The following is a 25,868-nucleotide window of genomic DNA, read 5'->3' as shown; positions in this document are numbered from 1 at the left end:
TCTGTGGGCCAATACCTGCTCTTAGAAAATATTGGTGCCCATATTCGCAAAGGGGAAGTTGTTCCTTGGGGCCCCTTCGCTTTTGCGAATGGTTTACAACCAACTTGAAGTTGGTGGTAACTGCGAATGTTTTGTGACTGCATCCCCAGTCACAAAACATTGATACATGTCAGTGCAATTTGGTAATAGGAAGGGATGCCCTAAACACGCTCCTTCCTAATACACAATAAGAAAAGCAAAATGTGATTTGGTAACAAGTTACTGAGTCACATTTTGTCTTCTGTAAATGGCAAAATGCTTTTTACCGGTAGTAAACGGCCCGATGGGCCATTTGGACTTGTAAAATGCTTTGTACATATGGCCCTACATTCCTTTAAGTGAGGTGCAGCGAGGGTGACCTAGGAAAAAGGCACGTCTCAAGAGTTTTTCAGACGATTAAACCTTTTTTTCGCAGATGGAGACTTGAACAGGAGGTCACCTGGTGAATGTTTTGCTTCTGAGCCTACACAAGTTCAAAATCAGATGTTGACAGTCAAATGAATGTGGACTCTGAATTGCATAAAGGAATTTTCATATAGCAAGTCTGCTCAAAATGTGTTTTGCAATACTGACCTGCAATGACGGTTTATGTGGTTACAATAGCAGTGAGTTACTTATACTGTAATGATGTCATTCATATTACATATGTTGATTGGTACAGATGTGTCCAGGTGTGAGGAAAGCTCCCTATATTCTTAATCCTTATTCTGGTGATAGGAAACATGTTGTGGCACAGGATAGAGGACCACTGCAGTGCTGTCCTGGCAAAGGGAAATTGTTGGTTGAGGGTTCAGGGATAGTTGTAAATGTTAGGGTCATAGTCAGTTCTTACTATTTTCTAATGACTGCTTTTTTGGCCATGAACAGACTACTGCATTTAGGGTGTATAATGTGGGAGAGGGCAACACACCTTAACTTGTCTATCGCACATGGTTACTCATAATATTATGTGATGATCACTTGAAATGTTAGGAGCATCAATAATACTGTAAAGAATTTACTCCTACTTGCAATGCTGTGGTATTCATGTATCTTTATTACTAGAAACACACCTAACATACAGGGGAAGGGGGCAAGAAATAAAGTGCTGGAGAGGCCAAGTGTCTTATGCCATGTGAATTTAGATATGGGTGACATTTAGAGTACCTTTGGTGATAGTAAAAGTGCTAATATATACAAAATTGAGGTATGTGATTGAGGTTACATGTTTTGTCCTGTTGATTGGCAGATTATGCACATCTACTCATGTTGTAAGGAGGGGACCTTAATAATGATGAGCACATGTGCTGAGATAGGTCACATCCATGGTTGAACACATCCAATATGGTAAGAGTTGCGAAAGTTGTGTCAGAATGCCAATGACAATGTGGCATGATTGAAACTTGGTACATGTTTAATCGACTTGCCAGGGAGTACTCTTTTTATCTCACCCATGCATGATTTACATGTTAAACTGAATAGGATCTATTGTTCTGTGAGGCTGTAGGTATAAATAACATGCACTGAATATCTTCGGAGAGCTTTCTGACCATAGTCCTTTCCACTTTCATCCGTATTGGGTAGCCCCAAGACTGGAGTCCTGTTCTTGAGGTTCCAGATCACAACAAGGCAAACCATGTTTTTCAACAAATTATTTTGTCACAAGTAAAGTACGCTATGTAGGAATCACCAAAGATCTCCTGAGCAGTCTCCAACTCACCCAAAATGCTACAGGAAGACTCATCCTAAACCTAACTCGCTGCACTCACATCACTCCACACCTCAAGAAACATCACTGGCCCATACACAAACACACTCTGTTTAAACTCCTCACACATACACAAAGAACTTCACAGCATAGGCCTCACCTACCTCAACAGCTGCTTCCACTTCCACCAACCTTCCAGGCACCTCTGCACAGCTGGACTCTCATTAGCAAATGTACCCCACATACACAAAAACAGAGCCAGAGATTGCACCTTCTTGTACATCTCCCACAAAGCATTGAACAATGTCCCACAGCACATCAGAGCCTCCTCATCACTTTTAGAGATCTTTAAGAAGCTGAATACTTGTTTTTTTTATAATTTCACCTAGGAGACACCGGCCTACCCACCTGCAAATTCCCTGGATAACCTTATTGGTGAATAGCACACTATAAAAATAGACATCACATAAAATAACATAACATTTTGGTTGAAATAGGGCACTACTTTGAAGACAGCCTCTAAAGTCCTACTTAAATTGGATAAATTTAGAGTAGTGATAAGGAGTCATTTATATGGATGACGTATGGCATACAAAAGGCACTGGAGAGAACCCAAGGTGGAGGTGCGGTGATGTTCTGGGAGACTTCGACACCAGTGGTCCAACTCAGTATTATGAGTACGTCAGTCAGATCATGAGTGGACCGCTGCCAGGGATCGGCACGGTGGTCTTCAGGCAACAATATGATTAGCAGTTCCTCTGAAGCACCTCCAACATAATACAAGTTTCCTCACTGCGACCCTAACCACGGCAGTGAGACTGCATTTGTTAAAGTGGCAGTGCGGAACATAGGGGATCGCACAGGCCCCCTAGTGCTTCATGGCCAATGGGATGCATGCAGGGGTACACATGGTGTACCCCCCTGTGTGCATGCACCCCCTTTCCTGCATGGCATACACTTCACAGTCCATTCCTTGCAGGAACAGGCTTTGATATTTTCATTGTGGTGCCTTTTTGAAAGGCACAGCTGTGGAAACATAAAAGGACTACCCGCCAGACCAGGAGAAAACATCTAATCTGTCAGTGGCGTGCCGCCCTGCACCACCAAACTCATAATCAGGCCATAAGATACTGTCCCAAGAGGAGAAACTGCAGGCCTTAGAATTCACTGGCTCTCCACTCCCAAGACACATAGGGAATATGACCATTAGAAGGACAACTTAACGGAATTACTTGAAGACTTGCTTTGTTTGGATTATGGAAACTACATATCTAGAAAACTTAATGAAGAGGATATGAAGGGGTGCCTGCTCATCAAGGAAGAACTAGGGGAGACTAAGATTAAACATCACTGGGGACAGTACCTGTCTGCCCATTAAGGAATAACACAGATTTATTTTTGATAATACTCTGACTTATATTCAGAGAGAGCCTTAGTGATTCTACAAGATCAGACCCCACATCTTGAAAAATGTAAGCTAACTAATCTATTGCCTGACCACATTATTACCATAGAAGAATCTGGCCACAGATAAAACTACTAGACCGAACAGACTACAAGCAGAATTTTGCAAGACATATGCCAATGTCCCAAATTTGAAATTCCATGCTCCATGAAAGGTGACCTATTAGAAAGGGGATAGAAGGAGATTTTTTCTCTGCAAGCCTGGCCATGACACAATCAATGCAACAGCAATTTAGGCAACTCTCAACGTTAAAAATTGACTATAAAATTCTCAGTATAGCCATAGTAAATCGTGTTATAAGGACATTGGTGTTGATAGTACACCTTGGTCAAAGTGGGTTTATTCCTAGGAGGAACACTTCACCTAATATTAGGCATTTTACCATAGAGCATGTTGCAAGACGTTTACATTCTACTGGGCAGGATGTGGGCATTGCTGTCTCAGACAAGGTACAGATTTTCTGTCTTTATAAGGAAGACATAGGTCCTGATTACAAGATGAGGTGTTATTTATCGTCCCTGATACAGAACAATACCACGGGGTATGTTATTTGATGGGTGCAATAAATAACACCTATTATGATTTATGGGTAATAACATGCATATTTTGGTGTTTAACACACCAAAATCCTCATGATAGGGTAAATATTGTATGTATTCCTCTGTTGAATGTTGTCAGCTTTGACCTGACGAAATTTAACATAGGTTAGTTTATTTAATGCATGATGCGTTAAATAAAGCCAAGCTTGGAATTCTGTCCCATGCGTAAACAGGGGTTTACTCACAGGATGGAATTAACTGCCTAACCTGTAATCAGTCCCATACTAGTGTACTCAAGAGATGCCACTACAGCGATTGCCCAGGTAGTAGAAGCATTTGAGCACTTGTGATTCGTATCTGGCATGATGATCAACAGGTCATAGTGTGTGTACTATTGTGTAGCGTTGCATATGCAGTGTGGCATAGATTTCAGCTTTTTTCAAATTCATTTCTATTTTATTCAATAAACGAGTTCATACATGCAACGATTTCATAATATTGAAACACTTTGGAACATATTTATGAGCCCCTTTGCATCGATCTTGCACCACAAATGTATCAAGCCACACATGGCCACCCTGCGTAATGCAATTACGCAAATCGCTATGTTGTATTACTCTGCGCCAGGGAGGCATTTTCATGGGTGTTGTGTGGTAGTTCCCATGCAACATCAATGTATTTTGACTCTTTCCCAGATTTACCACAGCAGGGAAATCTGGGAGTGAACCAAAAAGATATGCCTCCCCAGGAGAGGCATAACAAGGCGCAATATCTTTATTTCTTCTTTTTTTGTCCTCATTCTATGTATAGTGCAGAATGCAGCAGACTTAGATAGCCTCTCAGGATTGTTTTTGTGCAGGAAGGTGCCTCTTCCGGCACAAAAAAATTACGCCTACAACACAGGCACCCTTGTACCATGGTGCAAGGGTGCCTGCTTTGGTGCTAGGCTGCAAAAACGGCGCCAGCCCAATGGGAAAAGGACAGGAATGCCCCATATTAGATAAATGCAACGCATTCCTGCCCTTTTCCTGTGACGTAGAGCAGCAAGGTGACTTGCTGTGCTGGCCTGTGTCACAAAAGTCATAAATATGCTCCTTTGTTTCCAGAATTTATCAATTGCCTATTACATTTCATTCATACCTCTTAGTAGAATCATAGGCTCCCTGCACCACTTCCCGGATTTCTTCGGGATACCATTGGTGCCTACAGTCTATCCCCCCCAAGAATGTGTTGTTTCACTTGATCATCTCAGCCTACTGATGAAGGGCAATCCCTGAATTTTACTGGGGACATTAGTATGAATGTATTAATGTATTAGAGTGAAAGTACAGAAATTTAAGGCAAAATATAGATTTTCAAAAGGAATAATGAACTATTTGATGGTTGTCGGCTACGACAATATTTTGGTTTCAAAATCTAGTTCGTCCTGAAGATGCAAAAAAGCATTTTCCTTTTATCTCAGAGCCTCATCAGTTCTGGTGGTTTCTGTGGGAATTTCCAGAGAGTTGATGTTGACCTCTGTTCTAACAAGATTTTCAGAAAAGAGGCTTACAAATACCTGTGCCGTAAACATTTTTATTAGAAAACATCAACTTCGCAGTATCATGAAAATGGTTTTGCTGAAGAGGGTGATAATATAAGATTTCCTTGCTTACGTTGCGGAAAGTTTAGGGACACAGAGGCAAGGATTAGGCTTTCCTTCTTTGCTTTAATTGAATAGCTGCTATGTAAAACCATTAGAAATACCACATATCCCATGAACTTCAGGAAACCAGTTCATTGGAGTTCAACAAAAACATTGACCAATCAGGATGCCACAAGTCCCTTATAGTCCCACAACAGTGTCCATACTTCCTCTTTCTTCGAAGTGACGAAAAGCTGGATTCAGCCAATATTCCTGTTTGCTCAATATATTCCCTGAAAGAGAGCACAATGTTGACAACCCACTCCGAATATTATAATGCATGATACAGGTGATATACCTATCCGTCCAGAAGCAATTGTACAACAACAACAGTGACTAACAACCAACATGGAATCAAAACATGAATTACTCGCTTTTTTATGAAGCATCAACCATAACTAAGGGTGGCAGGAGTCGTTCTGCGACCCCGGAATGGATTATGCTTGCCTCCTGGTTCTTAATAGAACTGAAACTTTCCTTTATCGGGGCTAGGAAATTTAATATTCTATGTAAGGACTGGAGGCAAGGATTTTGCTAGTTAAAAGCTTATCCGCCACCAAAGATGCCATGTTATGAAGCGGCTTAATATAAAAACTCTTGAAAACAGAGTCTGAAGACCAATCAGCCGCATTCAAGATATCCTCTAGATGGGCCGCCAATCAGAATGCTTTAGAAGCCATAGCGTCCCTGGTAGAATGAGCCCCTAAAGTCTCCATATTGATGCTTGCCTCTTGCATGGCCCATCTGATCCATTCAGCAATTGTTGGGGATGACATCACATTATCAGTTTTTGTGAGAGCGATAAGGAGTTGTTGTTCCCTATGGGGGAGGAGATCATATGTCATTGCCACATAAGCCTTAATACATTTAACCACGCATAGTTTAGGAGAAAGTGGAAACACTGGATATGACATTATTCTGGAATTTGTCTTAGTCCTTTTTGAGACACAAAAGGTGACTCATCCGGGATAAAAGCCCACCAGTGATATCCAAGGCCCTGACATTGGAGGGCCTTCTGCAAGAGATCATACAAAGCAGGAGCGCTAATTTAGCAGATAGATGTTTACAATACAAATACTTATCCCTTGGCCAAGAAAGAAAAAAGTTGAGCAGCACATTTACGCTCCAAAGGACTTAGTATCTAGGAGCGAGGGGTTTAGAGAGGCATACTCCCCTAAGAATTTTTTGTACCAATGACTGCTCCCTGGCGGGGAGTCTGTCAATTGGAGGCTGACCCGTCGAGACCGCAGAGCGGAACGTGTTGATCATACTGTAAACCAAACTCTCGGATGCCAAAGAGGCAAAGAAGTTCAGGACGTGGACAATGGTGGTCCCCACGAGATCCATGTGTCTTTGACAACATCAACCCAGTCATCTAGACCAAGGTGATCTATATCTTTGATTGGTATTGCTTGCCCAAGCCTTGGAGAAAAGGTCCGCAGCCTGGCCCGAAAGGCTTGGGAAATGCCATTTTACCCAGTAATCTTCCACGCTGTAAGAGAACTTTCCAGTACTGGGTGATGGGGATTGCCGGAGGGATCCCGGTGGAGAGTTGCCAATAGGGGTAGATGGATTGGAGAATCCCAAGCAAGTTCCTATCAAAACTGGAAACCATGCTTGAGACCTCCACAGGGGAGTGATTACCATCACCTCCTCTAGCTGACTCTAAACTTGGGGGGACAGCCTCATATCATCGAGGAATGGGGGAAGGCGTAGCCTTTCTCCATCCCCAAGTGTGTATGAATGCATCTGTCGCTTGGGCCAATGGATCCAGTCTTCAGCTGAAGAACCTGGTGACTTTGTGATCCAGATGAGACATAAAGAGGTCCACCGAGAAAGGGCCCCAGCAAAGGTTCAGTTACCAACATATGGAGGGATCAGGCTTCCAGAGACTGAGGTCCCTCAGATGTCGTGACTGCCAGTCCACCACCAGAAGGGGTTCCGTTGTGACCAAGAGTTGGTTCTCCAGGCAGTTTTCCCATAAGCTCCGGGCCAGGTCGGAGAGAAGTTTGGAACGAGTTCCCTCAAGGTGATTGATGTACCGGACCACTGTCATATTGCCCATCTTTAGTAGTACATTGCATTGGATTCGGTCTTTCATCTAGCATTTGACCACAAAGGAGCCCGCCATCAGCTCCAAACAAATGATGTGAAGAGTACTTTTATGTTCTGACCATCTTCCTCTTCTGTAGAATTCTCCACATCTCGCCCCAAGTCCACACCACTATAATCTGACTCTATCACTAGGTGCAGACTGGACCTGAAAATGGCTCAACAGTTCTTCGCCTCTATGTGCGCCAACCACCATTGGAGTTCTGCCTTCACCTCCATCGACAGGGAAACACTTTCTGAGTATGTCAGACCTTTCCGTAAGTGAGAGATTTTTATGCGCTGGAGGGACCTGCAGTGCAGGTGGCCCAGAAATATGACTTGGATGGATAAGGAGAGGAGGTCGACTACTCTTGCCATTTGACGGAGGAAGGTGACCGGTTTTCCCAGGGTGCGAGCCAATTCATGCTGCATCTAGGAAATTTTTCACAAGGGAGGACTGATGGTCACTTGAATGGAGTCCACCATAAACTCTATGAAGACTATGGAGTTGGAGTCAATACTGACTTTTTCTCGTTGATGTGAAAGCACAAAGATTGTAGAAGAGCAACCATATACTGAAGATGAGTTTGTAAGGCTCCCTGATCCTGGTTCATCAACAGGAGATCATCCTGTGATATTTTTAGGTGAACTTCTCTGGCTCAAAGGTGTTCCACCACTGGTCGAAGGACTTTGGTGAAGCACCAGGGGGCAGAGGAGAGGCTAAAGGGGATGTTTGGGAATTCGTAGATGGTGTGGAGCCATTAAAACAGGTGGAAGCACCGGGTAGAGATGGGAACCGTGAGGTGTGCATCTTTTAAGTCCAGATGGACCAGCCATTTGTTGGGAAGGAGAAGGTCTCGGAGGAGATGAATACCTTTCATTTTAAAGTGGTGGTAGACCAGTGACTAGTTGAGGTGTTTCCCACCATCGCCTTTGTCCACCACAAAAATATTGCTGAGGAAGCCACGAGAATGGGAAATTGTCTGGACAATGGCCCCGTTGGATAGGGGATTTTGAATTTCTGCTTCCACTAATTCTAACTGCTCTGTGGGGAAATTAAGGGGTGGTGGAGGTCTGGACTGGAAGGGGGAGCCATAAAACTCTATGTGGAATCCTTGGATAGACTGTAAAATCCAAGCGTTGGATGTGGACAAAGTGTGCCAGTCTTCCCCCAATTGCCCCAGAGAGATATTGATGACAGTCACTCTGAAAGGTGTTCTGTTGGTGTATGTCTTAATGTCCACCTCTGGAGCCGCTGTGTCTGGTATATGAGCGGGTTGGATAAAAAGCTCCAAATCGGGATTGGTCTTGGAATTGGCCACATCTAGAGGCTGTGCCCCAGAAGGAGGCCTGCTGTTGCCCAAGGCTGCCGGAGCATTCCCATCCACGGCCGGCCCTGGTGAAAGGATTTGGCCTCGTCTAAGGAACTAAAAGTGGCAACAAATTTGACACTCTCTTTAATTAAGGGCTTGCCAAATAGTCCGTCTTGCGCCACCGGACCTGCTTTGGAAGTAGATAGGTCCCCTAGCTTGAGATCAATCTTGATTAGGAAGGAGCATCTCCTCTCTGTGGAGAGCGCACAGTTGGCATTACCATAAAAGATTATTGCTCTTCAAGCACTTCCGGAGAGAATTTCAGGTGAAATGATGGAACTGAAGGCCTTGGCATCCTCCACCTTGTCCATCATTTTGGTTATGAGGCCTACTATGTCCAAACATTTGTCTCAACAGGACCGTCATTCTTGGGGTCTCAAATATATTTGTTGAGAAAGGTTGCCAGATGTGGATTGTTCTTTGACATAAGGGCCACTTTGTTTGTCAGTGAAGGATGGGGATATTCTGCCTTGAGGCAATTGCGAACCTCCTTGTCCATGGCTTCCCTAAGCTTCTCAGCCATATAGGTTTGCCACTTTCTCTGCCAGGACCCAGTCTGAGAATCTGGGGTGTAGGGGGTAATCCAGGTCCAGGAGATCCTATTGAACCGTTGTGGAGGGATCATCTCGCTCAGTTGGCACAGATGTAGGTTGGGGATGCCAGGGTCTGTCCGGCACCGGTCTGCATCAGAAAGTGGGGATGCATCCCTGTTAGGAGACTGGGGAGGTTGAGAGGCGGTCCAGGCTAGGGATGAAGGGCGGGGGTGGATTGAGTGACCTGCTGGCTCCAAGGAGCTATGGTTCATGAAGGCACCCTTTAGGGGAGCAAAGGTGTCTAGATATACGCAAGCGCACTTGGTACAAGCTTGCTTGGGTGTCTTGGGTCTGAACGTAGGCTTAGGAGGTGGAGGTGCCCTGGGTTCTTCCCTTGGGTTGAAGGGTTGTAAGACGTTGCACTACCAGCATCATTAACTTGTTTTCAAGAGGCACTAAGGATTCTGAGACCGCCCGTTGGATTAATGCATCCATGACTTCACAGAAATCGTGATCTATAGGGAGGGAGGTAGGTGACTGCCTCGTATTCAGAGTGGGAATCATGAATTTTCTTCATTATGTGGACTGCTTAAAATCAGGAGAAATGTGGGGGCCTGAGAGGCAACAATAAATTGGGGACACGAGCAGCCCTGTCGGGCATTGTACACGCTACAAGCTACAAGCGCTAAGTATTTAATTTGAAAAATGTCTGTTGTCAGCAAAAATACAGACTCCCCTGGGGTGTGCACACTCCAGGCTTGGGGTGCTTCTTTTTAGGAGGACATAGCTGCTGTGCTCGATTGATCGCACTCTACTGAGTAATGCGATCCGATTGGCAGTCGGTGAGGCCCCAAGAAGAATGCCGGGGCCACCTAGCAGTCGGGGAACCACACCGCAGAGCCCCGACACACCTGAGAGCGAGGGACACTGTTGTGGGACTATGATAGACTGTGGCATCCTGATTGGTTAATGTTTTTGTTGAACTCCAATTAGCTGGCTCCCTGATGTTCATGGGATCTGTTATTTTTATAATGTTTTTACAAGACTGCTATTCAATTAAAGCGAAGAAGGAAAGCATAATCCTGGCCTTCAGTCCAGACCTAGAATCGTGATTCTGCAGCTGCGATATGCTATGTTCTGGAAAGGTCAATCTCTGTTGATCCTAGATGTGCTTTGTATAGTAGTGGTTGGCACTCATCTGCACTGGATGTGCTTTGAATAAAAGTGAGAACAACCCTCACTCAAGACATCTGATAGCATTGTAGCTGTGCAAAATCTCATGTTCCTTATATATTTACCAGACCTTCTGAGAAGTTCCTGAGTGTTTTTTGAGTAAGAGATCAATTTGCATTTTTGTCTTTAAGATACTGGATAGGTGCAGTATTTTCACATATGTGTGCGATCTTACTATGCTAACATCACCCGTTGCATCCTCTAGCATTTGCACACTATTGCGATATTAGGATGCGCATATCTGGTTTGCTAGAAAATTGCAGATTTACCAGTCCTGCCCCCTCTCACTAAAAATTCTAAATTACACTAGGTTATTTAATAAAATATCTCTGTTGAGGTTGTTTACTATTTTCAATTTTCACCTAGTTGCTCGTGTTCCTCTAAGTAAGATCTTTTATGTATGCATATTGCATATGTTAGCTGCAATATATCACAAAGGTGAATTCGGATAGTTAGGAAAGTTGTGCCTTTCTGTTGCCATTGTATTCTGTACTCTCTGTTGAATTCTACCTTATTTAATTTTTAACACCCCTACGTGCAAGAATTTCATAGGAACGAGGACCCTCAGGTGAGAAGTAGTAAACCTTTTAGCCATCGCAAACCCTCTAATTCACAAATTCAGAGGATTTGATGCTGATAAAAAGCTATTGCTATGTACTAAACCCATTTTAAGGGATGCTAATGTTTTCACAACTTCTAAAATGGGTTTAGAAATAGAGACCCTCTTGCATTACGGAAGAGATGTTTGTGGGCATCCCTTCCAAATAGTGATGCTGTACCATATGTATCAATATCTGGAACAGGAATATTGGTAGCAAATCGTTAATTAATTACTGACTTCCAAGTTGGGGTGGTAACGGATTCACAAAGAGGAAGGATTCCCCTTTGGACCCCTACACCTTTTAAAATTTGGGTGGCAGCTTCAAATTAAAATTTTGGAAAACCAGTTGAGGTTCCGTGTGAGACGGAACGACACTTTTTGAGTGGTGACGAATATGGATGAGTTTGGTGTCTACGAACCGCAAATGACGAGTATAGTGGGTGTACGCAGTTTCGCTATGCAACCACGTATGGTTCGTCTCATTTTTGGGTTTGTTCATCCGAACCCTCGGGTTCCATTTTAGGTACGGTATCCATTTTGTTTCTTGCCCTCAAGTAGCCAGCGAACGGACTTTGTCCGCTTCGTGACCCTGGGACTCCCAAGCTTACACGAAGGACACGTGTTTCTTTGAGGGTGACTTTTACGACAAGGGAAATGACACGGCGAAGGCAGATGGCCCCGCTCGAGGCTCATCTTGCCGTGCTAGTCTATTGTTTCAGTCATGCATGCATTGGACACGAGGTCTTTGATCCTGTTATCAAGTTTCCTTTATTACTCCCAACACCCTTTTCTAATCTGTTGTCCATCCTTGTCTTTTCTCCGCATCTGTTTCTGTCCCCTCTTCTAATATGTTTACGGTCAGCATGGAATGTGTTTTATTGCGGGGAAGAGATGTTTTTACAGTTGGGAACCGGCAATGCTGCTGTAATTATGTTCCGGTCTCCTGAAACATGAACACGACTCTTTTTGAAGTTTATTGTGGGAACTGAGTTGTAACCTTTGTTCGCCATACTGTGCAATGGCAAAAACGTGTATAAAAGGAGCGATCCACTGTTGCAATTCGAAGCAGTCTCCGAGAACCTACACGTTGTGTACTTCTTGTGATTTCTGTATCCCTGCAGTAAATAAACGCTGATCTCTGACGTCGCTGGAAGTGTCCCGTGTCTCTGTGTTTTGTACGCCAGAACAGGTAACCCACGAAGGTTTCAGGTGTTGTTCCCTGGCACCGCTGGGTCTTAGAATAACCCAGTCCTTCAGTTGGCGCCCAATGTGGGGCGACATCAGCGGTACCGGTCCAAAGCCCGACGATCGTGAGGAACTTCGTGTGAAATCTCCAAGGGAAGGTGCACCCCGCTTCATCGATCCAGTTGTCAAAATAAGTGGCCCGACGTCTTTTCCCGCGAAGATACCCGCCTCCTGACGGCTGCGACGGACTGATGCCCTGACTGTCGACCTGTTTTGGCACCTGGCGTAGTCCTTTGTACGGCGAGACGATAGACGGGCCTTCCTGGTGACGCCATTGCTCTTTCAGTTAAGTATTTTTGGGTCGCTCCCAGTGTTCCTTTGTTGTTTGCATGGTTACATTGCATTTGTGGTTCTTAGTCGTTGGTTCTTAGTTGTTGGGTTTTATTTGACGATTGCAATTGCCAAAAACCGAGGGTCTTGCATTTTTTGTGCGAGGACATCATAAATCGATAGCCCTTGAAGTTTGTAAACTCGGCTAGTGTGCACGATGCCTGGCCGTAGTACTTTGTTTGGGTTTCTTAAATGTTGCAGGACGGATTCCCCGCTGGAGGATTCATGTCCGATACCTCCGGTTGGAACTCCAATTTACGAGCTCTATAGTCGCCATGGTGTGGGTCCTATCGTATATAACGAATATTGGGTTCGTTACACTAAAAAAAGATGGTGTTCTTAGTTGGCCATCACATGGTAGTTTCGAAAATGCCGTTTTAGATCATTTAGAAGCTAAACTGTTTAAAAAGAAGGCTAGGCCAGCCATGTTTGATTCCTTCCGGTTATGGCGTAAAGAGGCCAAGCAGAAAGAAATCAAACAGAGTAAGAAAAATAAGAGAGAAGGTGTCATTACGGTGATGCGAAATGCTGAACAGTATCAGCGAGACAAAGATGAGAAAGAGCAGGAAATTAGTGCTCGACTTCATCATATGGCGGTGGATAAGTGTTATCCGGTGTTACCATCTAATGCCGATAAGACGGGAGAAGAAGTGATAGAAGATTCGCTGCTATCTTATCTGTTGAAATCACCACCTCCCTATGCTCCCGATACTGTGGGTCCTGTGATTCTTCCTATTCCTCAACCTGCTGTGTTGGTGGCTGCTGGTCAGCCCGCCGTTCCTCCTGCTCTCCCGAATCCTCTTGTGCCGCAAAACGTGCATCCTCCTTTACCGGCTTTTCTTCCTACTGCACCTTTCCAAGCCCCTCCTCAGTCTGTCGTTCCCGCTACTCCTGGTGCCGTGTCCACTTCTACTGTCTCCACTCCTACTGTCGCTGCTCCTGTGCCTTCTTCTTCTTCTCCTTCTGTTCGTAGCCGTCTCCTGACTGCTGTTGCTACTCTTTATTCTCCGCTTTTTGGGCCAATACTCGGCTCGACTCTATCGGATGTTGCCCAGAGGCGCAGCCAGCTCCCTGATGGTAGGGAATGTGAATCGTTGGTAAAAATGGCACGTAAATGGATTCGTAACCCTGTTAAGTACACTTCGCGTGTAGTGTTTGAAACATTTTCTCAGTTTAATGCGCCCACGCAACGATTCGTGTTTGAGGAAATGTGTAAATCGTTGAAGGAGGAGTGGGATCACGATGTAGTCGATAATGTACCGTCTGAGGTTTCTGAGCTCCAGCATCAATTTACAACTGGTGTGATTGTAGGTGATAAGGTTCGAGCTGCTCTAGAACGTCTGTTATCCTTTCGATGTACAGTGCAACCTCGAGCATTGTTTAAAGATGAGACTGAAGAGTGGATGGCAAAACCTGGTCAATATCCTATGCGGGAAGTTCCCACAGTGTGGATGCCAGGTGATCCCAATGCTAATCCTGCTGTTCCAGGACGTTTTCAGAGGGTATGGATACACCTCCCTTGGAAGCGATCGGAAGTTTTACAGGTGAAGCAAACTTTGCCCGATCCCCGTAAAAATCCTGCAGGTTATTATAAGGAGTTGTCCCAACTAGTGGATGCTACTGTTATGAATCTTGCTGATATCGATATGTTGTTTGGCAATGTAGTGCCTCAGCCGATTTGGGCGAAAATTCGTCACGAGAATCACGCGGCTGAATTAGGCGGTGACTGGGCTGCCCTTACGGCGGCAGACGCCCAGCAAGTTGGTGGGGCTAAACCCGAACAGCTTATTGTGGCTTTGCCCCAGAGGAAAATTACTCTTATGAAAACGCTTATGCCAGCAATGCGCGTCAATTGGGACAAATTGTCTGCGTGCAAACAAAAGAGGGATGAGAGTGTCTCCGATTTCTTTACGAGATTCGAGGAAGCATTTGTTGATCATAGTGGTCAGGACATGAGTTCGGAGGGTGGTCAGCGGTTGTTCGTTGATAAGTTTGTGTCGAACCTGTTGCCCGAACTTAGCAACAAGTTGAAGAATTCTGAGAGTTCGTGGGCTGTTTCTACCACTGCTCAAATATTGGCTACGGCCCAATACCACGAAAACAGAGAAAAGGAAGAAAGTGAACGTGCCGATAAGAAAACGAAGGATCTTAAAACTAAGGTCTTATTGCAGCAAGCGTATCCTCCGCGCTCAAATTTCAATGACTCGCAACAGCCAAATCAATCACAATCGCAGTTTTCCAGATCACAGGTGCGCAATGACTCTCCCGCACCCCGCTTTGTGTTGGGATATAATCAATGTGCATATTGTCGAGGGGAGGGCCATTTGAAGTTTAATTGTCCAGTTCTCCGTGATAGGAACAATGGTGTGTCGGCTCGAGGAGGTCGTAGTGGTCCTCAACAAGCTTCACGTGGTAGAGGTCGCGGAGTTACTCAGAATCAGGCCGAGCGTCTTGCCACTTCCTCGGACTCGCAGAATTGTTTCGATCAACGTGATCTCTCGTCTGGTAGATCTGCACAGTATCATGTTGACGACTATTATGTCGAGCGTGATATTGATGTGGACGGTATCTACTAGGACAGCCATAGACAAAGGAAGGGAGAAGTATCAGTTCCGGTTGATCAGAGAGGGCCTTATGTTGCAGTTGCCACATTGGGCGTCGTTGAGCCTTTTCTGTTGGACACTGGTGCAGCAAAAAGTTCCATCATGCATTCGAAACTCCCTGGCGCGCCTTTGTCTGGCTTAACGAATGTTTCCGTTGGATTCTCTGGCGCCCCCGTTAGCAATCCAGTTTCTAGCCCCTTGCCCCTTACAATTGGGTCTCATGAGTTAGAAGCTTCTTTGATTTTGACTACTGGTTGTGGTGAGAATCTTTTGGGCTTGGATTTGTTGAAAAGGTTACATGCGACTTTGTACTGCTCTCCAACGGGAGTGGAGCTTACATTGGGTCAGAGTGTGGTTTCCCCTATGTATCTGTCGATCGATAAGCTCCCACCGGAATTGAGTTCTCTTCCGGCTTCCTTGTGGGCAACAGGTCCCAATGATGTGGGCCTGCTGGATATATCACCCTATGTTGTTCAATTGAAAGTAGATGCACGATTACTGCGCATACCCCAGTATCGTATCTCCCTTGATGGTGAACGGGCACTATTAGCGATCATCTATGATTTGATCGATAAAGATGTTATTGAGGAAACACGAGGTAACGTGTGTAATAGTCCTGTGTTGCCTATTTTGAAGCGAACGGATCCGTCTAAGCCTCCTGTGTACCGTCTAGTTATTGACTTACGGGAGGTAAATAAAATTGTTGTCCCGCAGTTTCCTGTGGTGCCCGACATTACAGCTTTATTGACTCTGATTCCAGCCTCTGCATCATGGTTTTCGGTAATCGATCTGAAGAATGCGTTCTTTAGCATTCCGATTGCTGAGGAAAGTCGAGATTTGTTTGGTTTTTCATTAGGAGGTCGTAGCTTCCGGTTCAAACGTGCACCTCAGGGCTACTGTGAGAGCCCATCGATCTACAGCCAAGCTCTTAAGAGCCAACTTGATGCATTCGTGCTGCCAGCTGGTGCGGCCTTGATTCAGTACGTTGACGATCTGTTGGTAGCTGCAGACACTGAACAAGTTTGCAAGATTGCTACTGTGTCACTGTTACAGCATCTATGTGACTTACATCACAAAGTGTCACCTTCTAAATTGCAATATTGTTGTCAAGAAGTTACCTACCTAGGTCACTTATTGTCAAAGGCGGGAAGAAGGTTGACCCCTGAAAGAATCGCAGCAATTGCTCGAATGACTGTACCGACGACTCAGAGAGACGTGCGTGCCTTTTTAGGTATCACGTCATATTGCAGACAGTGGATTCCAAATTTTTCACTGTTAGCGAAGCCATTGATAGCTCTCACGTGCAAGGATGTTTCGACTCCTTTGCCATGGACGGAAGAATGTCAGAAAAGTTTTTCTGAACTTCGTGATGCGCTGTGTTCGGCTCCTGTGTTAGGTACTCCTGATTACAGCAAGCCATTTACATTATACGTCCACGAGAGGGAAGGTTGTGCGTTGAGTGTTTTAACGCAACAATTTGGTGGCAAGCAGCGTCCGTGTGCATATTTTTCCTCGACCTTAGACCCGGTGGCTAGAGCGTTGCCGAGTTGCTTGAGGGCGACGGCGGCAGCTGCGGCGTCTATCCGACAATCCGCAGGTCTTGTCATGGATAATATGCTCATAGTGATGGTTCCGCATGCAGTTGACACTCTCTTGAATCGTACAAAAACTCAACATCTGACGAGTGCAAGGTTGTCTGGGTACGAGCTGACCCTTTTGGCAAGTCATATACAGATCAAACGTTGTAATGTACTGAATCCGGCGACATTGTTGCAGATTAATATGGAATCAGATGATGTACCACCGCATGATTGTTATTTACGGACTGAGGAAGAAACAAAGGGTCGTGTGGACCTGAAAAACACTCCTTTGACAGATCCCGATGGTACTTTGTATGTTGATGGTTCTTGCTTCAAATTGCCGAATGGCGATGTGACGACTGCGTATGCTGTAGTGACGATGAGCACGGTTGTGGAAACTGCGAGATTGAATCAGAATTCAGCACAAGCGGCAGAGTTGATTGCATTGACATTTGGCATTGATGTGTTTTGTCTAAGGGAAAGCGACTTAATGTGTTTACCGACAGTCAGTACGCATTCGGCGTTGCGCACAGTTTTGGAAGACTGTGGAGAGAAAGAGGATTTATGACATCGCATGGTACGAAGATCCAACACGGGCAGCTCGTGAATGATCTTTTGGATGCACTTACATTGCCTAAACAAGTGGTGATCGTTAAATGTAGTGCACATCGGAAAGTGACGGATGATGTTGGTCGTGGTAATGCATTTGCGGATGAGATCGCTAAGGAAACGGCTAAGGATCTTACAACCCGAATGTACATGACAAGTTCAGTAAGATGGCCGACGGAAACTGGTATGTGTGAAAATACTGTTGAGAGTGTGAAAGCAATTCAGAACGAAGCTACTGAAGCTGAAAAGACCAAGTGGAAAGAAAGTACGGGAAAGTTGGATATGCATGGGTGTTGGGTTGACCTGACGGAACGTCAGAGGTGGATGTTACCAGATGCGTACGTATTAGCTGTCGTGACGATGGCTCATGGGTTGTCACATATCAGTGCGAAAGGGATATGTAAGTTCTTGTCCCATGTATGGAAGAATTAGGGTATTACTAAGTGTGCTGAGAGAGTGGTTAAGAATTGTATGGTGTGTTTGATGCACAATCCTGGCAAGGGCACCCCCACTCCACCTGGTCATTTTGCTCCCCCTGTTTGTCCCTTTGAGGTTATCCAACTGGACTTTATCCATATGGAGAGATGCAATAACCTGAAGTATGTTTTGGTTGTGGTTTGTGCGTTCTCTAGATGGATTGAGGCCTATCCTCTTAAGGATAATACTGCTCTGTCCACAGCGAAAATCCTGCTGAAGGAATACTTTCCTAGGTATGGAATGCCACGGATCGTGTGGTCGGATAATGGAAGTGAGTTTGTGGGAAGTGTGATGCAGAGTGTGTGCAAGGGCTTTGGAATTCGTCAAAAATTCCATAGCGCTAATCATCCTCAGGCAGCGGGTTTGGTTGAAGGGTACAATGGTACCCTGAAACTGAAACTTGCAAAGATACAAGCTACGACTGGTCTATCATGGCCTGATGCCTTGCCTCTGGCTCTCCTATCAACCAGAGCGACTGTACACTCTCGAGTAGGGCTTAGCCCATATGAGATTGTGTTCGGCCGCCCTGCGAACATTTGGGGAGTCCCGAGACCTAAGGCCTTTGATAGTCTTGAGTATCCAATGCTAATTGATTACCTTCATGATTTGACCACTAAACTACGGTTAATCCATCAACAGGTCTTTGAAGCTCTACCGGTGCAGACAGAGGGTCCTGGACATCAGCTCCGGCCAGGCGATTGGGTCGTTACCCGAAATTTTGGTCGGAAACGTAACTTGGAGCCAAGATTCGTAGGACCCTTTCAAGTCTTGTTGACAATGAGGACTGCGGTTCGATTGGAGGGCCGGAAAAACTGGGTCCACGCCAGCCACACGAAAAAGGTACCGATCCCCTCACCAACAGACGGTTGGGTGAGAGCTGGGATTGCGGCAACGGAAACTGAGACTCCTTTACACTTTGTGCCGTTTAGTGACGCTCAACCTGTAGGAGATGATTTGTCACTGCCAAACCCACTTGTGGAGTCATCAGTAGCAGAGAACCCAAGGTCTGACTCGTTGTTCACCCCATCGAACACTGTTGTGCCAGCTGAACAATTATTTGTAGAGCACACTCGACCTGGAAGAAGTCGATACTTTCTTCGCTCAAGGACTAATAAAAATTAGTTGTATATTTGCTTTTCCTTTTTCTGGTGTTATGAACATTATGGACAATTATATCCTTTCTTTTTGAGCTTTTATGTGCTTTTCACTGCTAAGAGATTTGTATTAAAATTGAACGTTTCGAGGAAATCCTACCATCCGGGTTACCGTAGGGCCGTGCGGGTACTCCTTTCTGTTTAGCAGGTTTCTGACGCTAGGTCGGTTACTTTTGTCGATTCCTGGGAACTCCTGGGGATTGATAATCGCTACTCAGAATGAAGTGCGTCAAGGACGTCACGGACGGTTTGTAGAGGATGGCATTCTCTAAGCTGTTGGAAGTAGAAAGGATGTCGGCGCAGAGATTAGAATTACGTAAGGTTGTACGAACAAAATGTTTTTTGTTTCAGGTGTTTCTACTGTTTCTAACTGTGTCTATGCTATTGGTGGGTGGAGTGTATTTTGGAATACAGTTGTTATTACCTTCTGTTTCACCTTCCCTTTCTCCTAAACTAAGCTCCATCACCACTGTTTCCCCACATTCTTTTCATCCTTTGCCTCAACATGAACAGGTTAGACGTGCGGAATTTATGAATAACTCCTTCGTTCAACTCCTACATCAGCATCAGTTGGTGATGAATACTACCAACTGTTGGGTGTGTGGGTTAATGCCACATACCATGGATAGGGGTATTCCGTATTTGGTCCTTCCTTACAGCTCCCAGGGTTCAGCTCGAGCATTCCAAACTATGTTTCGCAGTGCACTAGATTCCTACCCCAGTCGAGAGCCACACTCTGTCAATTTTGGTCCTGGTCCGTACCACAAGCCTTTGGCGATAGCGATAGCGGATTTAGATAGAGATGTTTTTGATGCATCGCTTATCCCTGACGAAGAGGTGCGAGCCTATAAAGATCTAAGTGAGGCTGAGTATGGTACGTCAGTGGGTGATAGACAGCTTGAGAGCTCGTCCCCAATATGGATTGTACCACACCTCGGTAATTTCTGCTTGAAAGGTTTGGGTCGAAATCCGAGAGCACAACTTGGAACAGTGCTTGCACTGACACATATGTCCTACCGATGCTCTCTTCCCCTGTTTTCCTGACTGCTAAGGGCACATATTTCGTATGTTATGAGCGCGCATATACATGGTTACCCCGTGATTTTTCGGGTACCTGTTATATTGCGAATCTTTTACCACCGACCTTCACAGTTGCCTCAGACTATCACAAGACTAGAGTTGTGAGAGGCGTTATTAGCAAAGAGGATACTGCCGGTCAAGAGGCAGGAGATTTCTTTAAGGGTTTCTTGCCGTTTTGGGGACCTATGGTTAATAGTAGCAACCTAAGACAGTTGACCCGTGTAGTTGAGTCGACTGCTAATATTACCGCGAGTGCCCTTGGTAACTTAACAGCTGAACTTCAGGCGGATAGACTCATGACGTTGCAGAACCGGATGGTTCTAGATGTTATTCTTGCAGATAGAGGTGGTGTGTGTAAAGTTATCCATTCGAGTTGTTGCATTTTCATTCCTGACAATGCTCCAACTGTCTACCAAGCCATCTCAAAGTTGCACAAGATTTCCGAGTCCATACACGTGGACGAAGGTAATTGGACACTTCTAGGATGGTTTTGGGGTCTGATGTCAACTTGGGGTTGGAAGATTCTGATGATCGTAGGGGTTGTTGTAACGTTTCTATTCACGTGTTGTCTTTGTGTGCAGTGTGGTCCTGCCTTATGTGGCCTTTGTGCTACAACGTGTATAAGGCAGCCATCTGTTACCAAGGAGACGTTGATGAATAGAATGATGTTCCAGCAGCAGGTGAACGATCTGATGAATATTGAAATCGATTCCGATCTCGATTAGTGCTTGCCTACATGAGGGCAAAAGGGGCGTCTGAGGTTCCGTGTGAGACGGAACGACACTTTTTGAGTGGTGACGAATATGGATGAGTTTGGTGTCTACGAACCGCAAATGACGAGTATAGTGGGTGTACGCAGTTTCGCTATGCAACCACGTATGGTTCGTCTCATTTTTGGGTTTGTTCATCCGAATCCTCGGGTTCAATTTTAGGTACGGCATCCATTTTGTTTCTTGCCCTCAAGTAGCCAGCGAACGGACTTTGTCCGCTTCGTGACCCTGGGACTCCCAAGCTTACACGAAGGACACGTGTTTCTTTGAGGGTGACTTTTACGACAAGGGAAATGACACGGCGAAGGCAGATGGCCCCGCTCGAGGCTCATCTTGCCGTGCTAGTCTATTGTTTCATACATGCATGCATTGGACACGAGGTCTTTGATCCTGTTATCAAGTTTCCTTTATTACTCCCAACACCCTTTTCTAATCTGTTGTGCATCCTTGTCTTTTCTCCGCATCTGTTTCTGTCCCCTCTTCTAATATGTTTACGGTCAGCATGGAATGTGTTTTATTGCGGGGAAGAGATGTTTTTACAGTTGGGAACCGGCAATGCTGCTGTAATTATGTTCCGGTCTCCTGAAACATGAACACGACTCTTTTTGAAGTTTATTGTGGGAACTGAGTTGTAACCTTTGTTCGCCATACTGTGCAATGGCAAAAACGTGTATAAAAGGAGCGATCCACTGTTGCAATTCGAAGCAGTCTCCGAGAACCTACACGTTGTGTACTTCTTGTGATTTCTGTATCCCTGCAGTAAATAAACGCTGATCTCTGATGTCGCTGGAAGTGTCCCGTGTCTCTGTGTTTTGTACGCCAGAACAGGTAACCCACGAAGGTTTCAGGTGTTGTTCCCTGGCACCGCTGGGTCTTAGAATAACCCAGTCCTTCACAGTCACAGAATTGGTAGTCTGCTGACCCTTGCAGACCACCGTTCCTGTTATTATAACCAATTGTAGTGGGTTTGCAAATTGTGACCAGCCAAATTAATATTAATATCCATGTGACAGGTGGTTGTGCAGCCACATGGATTCCTTATTTTGTGAATCGATCTGGTACTACATAAGTTGGTTCTCGAAATAAGTTACTGAGTGCAGAGAGCTGGTGTCTAATTTGTGACCACATCTTGCGTCCATGTTTTTAGTATATTACACCCTTTATTCTGAGTTGCCCTTTAATTTTAGCGCTGCAAATATCTCCTGTTACAGGCCTCATCTGATCTGAAGATTTACCCTGGCTTTGGTTTCACCCAGGACTCCAGCTGCTAAAAGCAAGCAGAATGTGTTGGTGAAACTATGGAGAAAAATGGGGCATTACTGGGGGTATTGGACTCATAATTACTCATTTCCCCAGTAATGCCTAATTTTTCAGTGTTCACCCTGTGTTCTATGTGCACCCCCGATGATACTTGTAATGTATTAATAACTCCGGAGTGGAGAATTACTTCCACAAAATCCAGGCCCAAGATAAATGGGTCTTTTTCAATTTTTGTGCATGACTTACTCCTGAAACATAGGTGTGTCATGTCAGCCTCACATCCTCGTGAAGTGCAAAAATTGTCTATTTTTTTAAACAATGCAAGCAGAATGTTAATTTTGTGTATCTTAAGTCCAAATCATTTTTTGTAACTGTGCTTCTACAATGCCTCTCCATGTCCTAAGATGAAATTGTGTTAATTCTTCTTTTAAAGGGAGTTTCCAGCAAATACAAACTTAATCTAATCAACGCGTAACACAATGGATTTCTTTGGAATAGTCACTCCCTTGCTCATTGGCTTGATCGCCTGCCTGTTTCTAATTAATGCCTGGAACAAGAAGCTCAATCTGCCCCCTGGACCCTTTCCTCTACCTTTGATTGGAAACTTCCTTCAAATGAAGAGCGGGGACATTGTGAACTCCCTGCTGGCAGTAAGTTTATTTTGTTTTTGTATTTTTGCATATTTCTAAGGGATATGCTTCCTAAATACATGAATTATATATTGTCTACAAATGTTAGCAACTGAAGGTGGGTGGTAAGAGAACTGCATTCCAAATTAGGTGCCCACTCAAAAATCCTTATTTTCTTGCATGCTTATACATTAGGAATGGCAATCCAACACTGATCTGCACTTACAAGCGTGAAATTAAATGATTCTCATGTAATACTGGAAAAGTATTGGAAAGTACAACAGTTAATCATACATTTCCAAGTAGAAATTCTGAAACTCTGAATCACTCCATTTAAACGAGACATGGCTGGTCGAATCGTGTAAACTGTTTTTAATCTCAGCAATGCATAGGCATATGCCTATGCATCCAGATATTCCAGCATTTTGAGGATTTGTCCTAATGTGTTCATTAACTCTCTTGGGATTCTTGGACTGGTGTAGAGATTCATGGCCTCATTTATGAGGTTTTTCCTTAGGGCAGAGCCGCAGGCCTTCTTGCTGCGCCGCGCTACGGCATAAGAAAAGGGCTGGAATGTGCCTTATCGATCAGATACAGTGCATTCCTGCCCTTTCTCCCAGTTCTGGGGCACAATAAGTTGCCATGCGCTAACGCAGCCACCTTTCCATCATGGTGCAAGGGTGCCTGCGTTGGGAGGATGATTGGTTTTGTGCAGGAAGGGAAAAATAATCACAAGAGGATTTTTCCTCTTTTTATATGTGCTGCAGAATGTGTGCTTCTCCTCTTTGTGTCTCCCTTAAGGCTCCCCTGGGGAGGCATATGTTTTTGGCCTGCCTCACAGTTATGATTTCTCATGAATCGGGGGCAGTGTCAAAATGCCATGGATGTTGCTGAGAGCGGCCCCAGTAACAGCCATTGCAAGCCTCTTTAATGCAGAAAACTGCACTAAAGGGAACAATATTTACAAGGCAGCATTATGCCCAAAAAAGTGGCTTAGAGCTGGCTGGTAAATATGGAGCAGTCTCTTGTGCCACCGAAGCGTCACAAAAGGTGACGCACCGGTGGTGCAATGAGCTTATAAATAAGCCCCTCAATACCTAATTTGTAGAGGAAATACTTCAAAACATCGTAGATATTCAAAAGTTAATCCTCCCGCCTCCTCTAGTATGTGTGTGTGTGTGTGTGTGTGTGTAGGAGGGGTGGAGGTTGTGTTTCTGGCAAATTAGCTACCACACACCGTCGGGAAAATCCTGGCAGTAGACCCAATACCGTTTTCTTTAGAGCATTCCCTCTTATGCCAGTCCCATTGGTCAGTCCCAGTCAGTTCGGTCCAAGTCCACCATATCAGACATGGTGGTCCTAGCAGGAAAAATGGACAAAAATAGCTCCCACCCTGTTTATGAGGGCATAAGTTATTGTATTTCTAAAACAGGACAGGACCCCCTGGTTCAGGAGATAATATGGGCAAGGACAGATCTATACAGTTTATATCCAAAACAATGTAGGTAGTGTGCACAATACATAACAGAAGGCAGGAAAAACCCAGATATACCAAGTCAGTTAGGTGAGAGAGATGTGTGTGAAACAGGGAGGATAGAAATATAAAAGAATTTGGGGAAAAAAGGAAAATTGTCAAAGGTTAAATTTAAGATACGCAAACCACAAGGAAAGATTGCATAGCTTATTATACAGATTATTTACTGATGTTTAATAACAGGAATGTTGCAATGGTTGTAATAACAATGTGTGCTGAATGATCTCATGAGCCACATGTGAAAGGATTGAGTAGTCATTATGAGCGTGTGCAAGTACGGCAGTAGCATAGTGTGCAGTAATGACACTGAACATTATCAAAGGAGATAGACACATCAATAATCGAGTATAGCCATTAAGTCCTCATCATCCTAACCAGAATGGAACTAAAATTATTGCGTTTAGGGCAACTATATCACAGTTAGTAACTCATAGAGAGCCCCAAGTAAAGCAAGCAGAGTTCTCACTCCTATATTATGCAAGGGATGTTGCTAAAGTAAAAGTCAATGTGCTTACCAAAGTGTAAGATTTTCTGTCCTTTATCCTGAAATTAGAGCAGCATGTTAGAAATCCGTGCTGGAACCAAACAGGGCTTTATAGGCTCTGTGAAACGGCTAATCCTCCATGATTTTGCAGAGCAGCATCTAACACTTGGCTGTTAACCTTAGAACTTTAAGAGCACGATAAAGCAGTGGCTAAATTGCCAAAAACAACAACTATGGGACTCTCATGCTGCACATAGATTTGAAAATCTTCACTCTAGTCTGCATACAGCCACATAAAACGGCTACCAAGAGTGTCCTAGCAATCGATAGTGCAGCAGGGGAGAGGCACCATGGCCCAGGGTCGACAGGGTCACTTCTCCACAATTCCACCTGGTTTTGCTACCAAACCAAGAGTTGCTGGGTCCATTTTACCTTACATGCCTTATTATCCATTGTAACAATGATAGGCAATTAGCTACCAGAAGGCAGTAACAATAGCTTTGCCAAAATAAACATTACAGCACATCCAGAAAACCCCAGCAAGTTTCTGTGCCCAGGCCCTCTGAACCTAGTCATCAGTGTGTAAGGAAATGCCTCTTTTTTATGATCACCCCTAAAGATGTGGACTGATTCTGCAGGTTTTTTTTACTCTGAAGGTGCTCTGAGGCCTGCTAATTAAACTTTAATGCCAGTGCTATGGCCCTCATAAGATATATGTCAGATTGGTTCACCCACATTTGGCATTGTATTAACTGACTTAATAGTCCCTAGTTGAGCTCTGGGGTTCCTTCCTGACCTGCGTCCTGAATGCGGCCGGAGTGCTGCCTTTATGGCCGTCGGGAGTGATCATGCCCATGCTTAAGAATGT

The 25,868-nt window shown here is 44.7% G+C and overlaps 1 protein-coding gene across 1 annotated transcript in view; it reads left to right on the top strand.

Moving 5' to 3' along the window:
* LOC146798096 (cytochrome P450 2G1-like) overlaps positions 1–25,868 on the top strand; it is a 1,456,444-nt gene that overhangs the window by 179,540 nt on the left and 1,251,036 nt on the right. Inside the window, exon 2 of the mRNA XM_085625316.1 lies at positions 22,787–23,003. Within this exon, the coding sequence (XP_085481442.1) occupies positions 22,833–23,003 (171 nt within the window). The 5' untranslated portion in view covers positions 22,787–22,832. The remainder of the gene's footprint in view (positions 1–22,786; positions 23,004–25,868) is intronic.

Source organism: Triturus cristatus, chromosome 9 (genome assembly GCF_964204655.1).
Source record: "Triturus cristatus chromosome 9, aTriCri1.1, whole genome shotgun sequence".
In the NCBI taxonomy this organism is placed as follows: Eukaryota; Metazoa; Chordata; class Amphibia; order Caudata; family Salamandridae; genus Triturus; species Triturus cristatus.
Note: the sequence above shows the minus strand (reverse complement) of the source record. Positions and strands in the feature narration are given on the sequence as shown.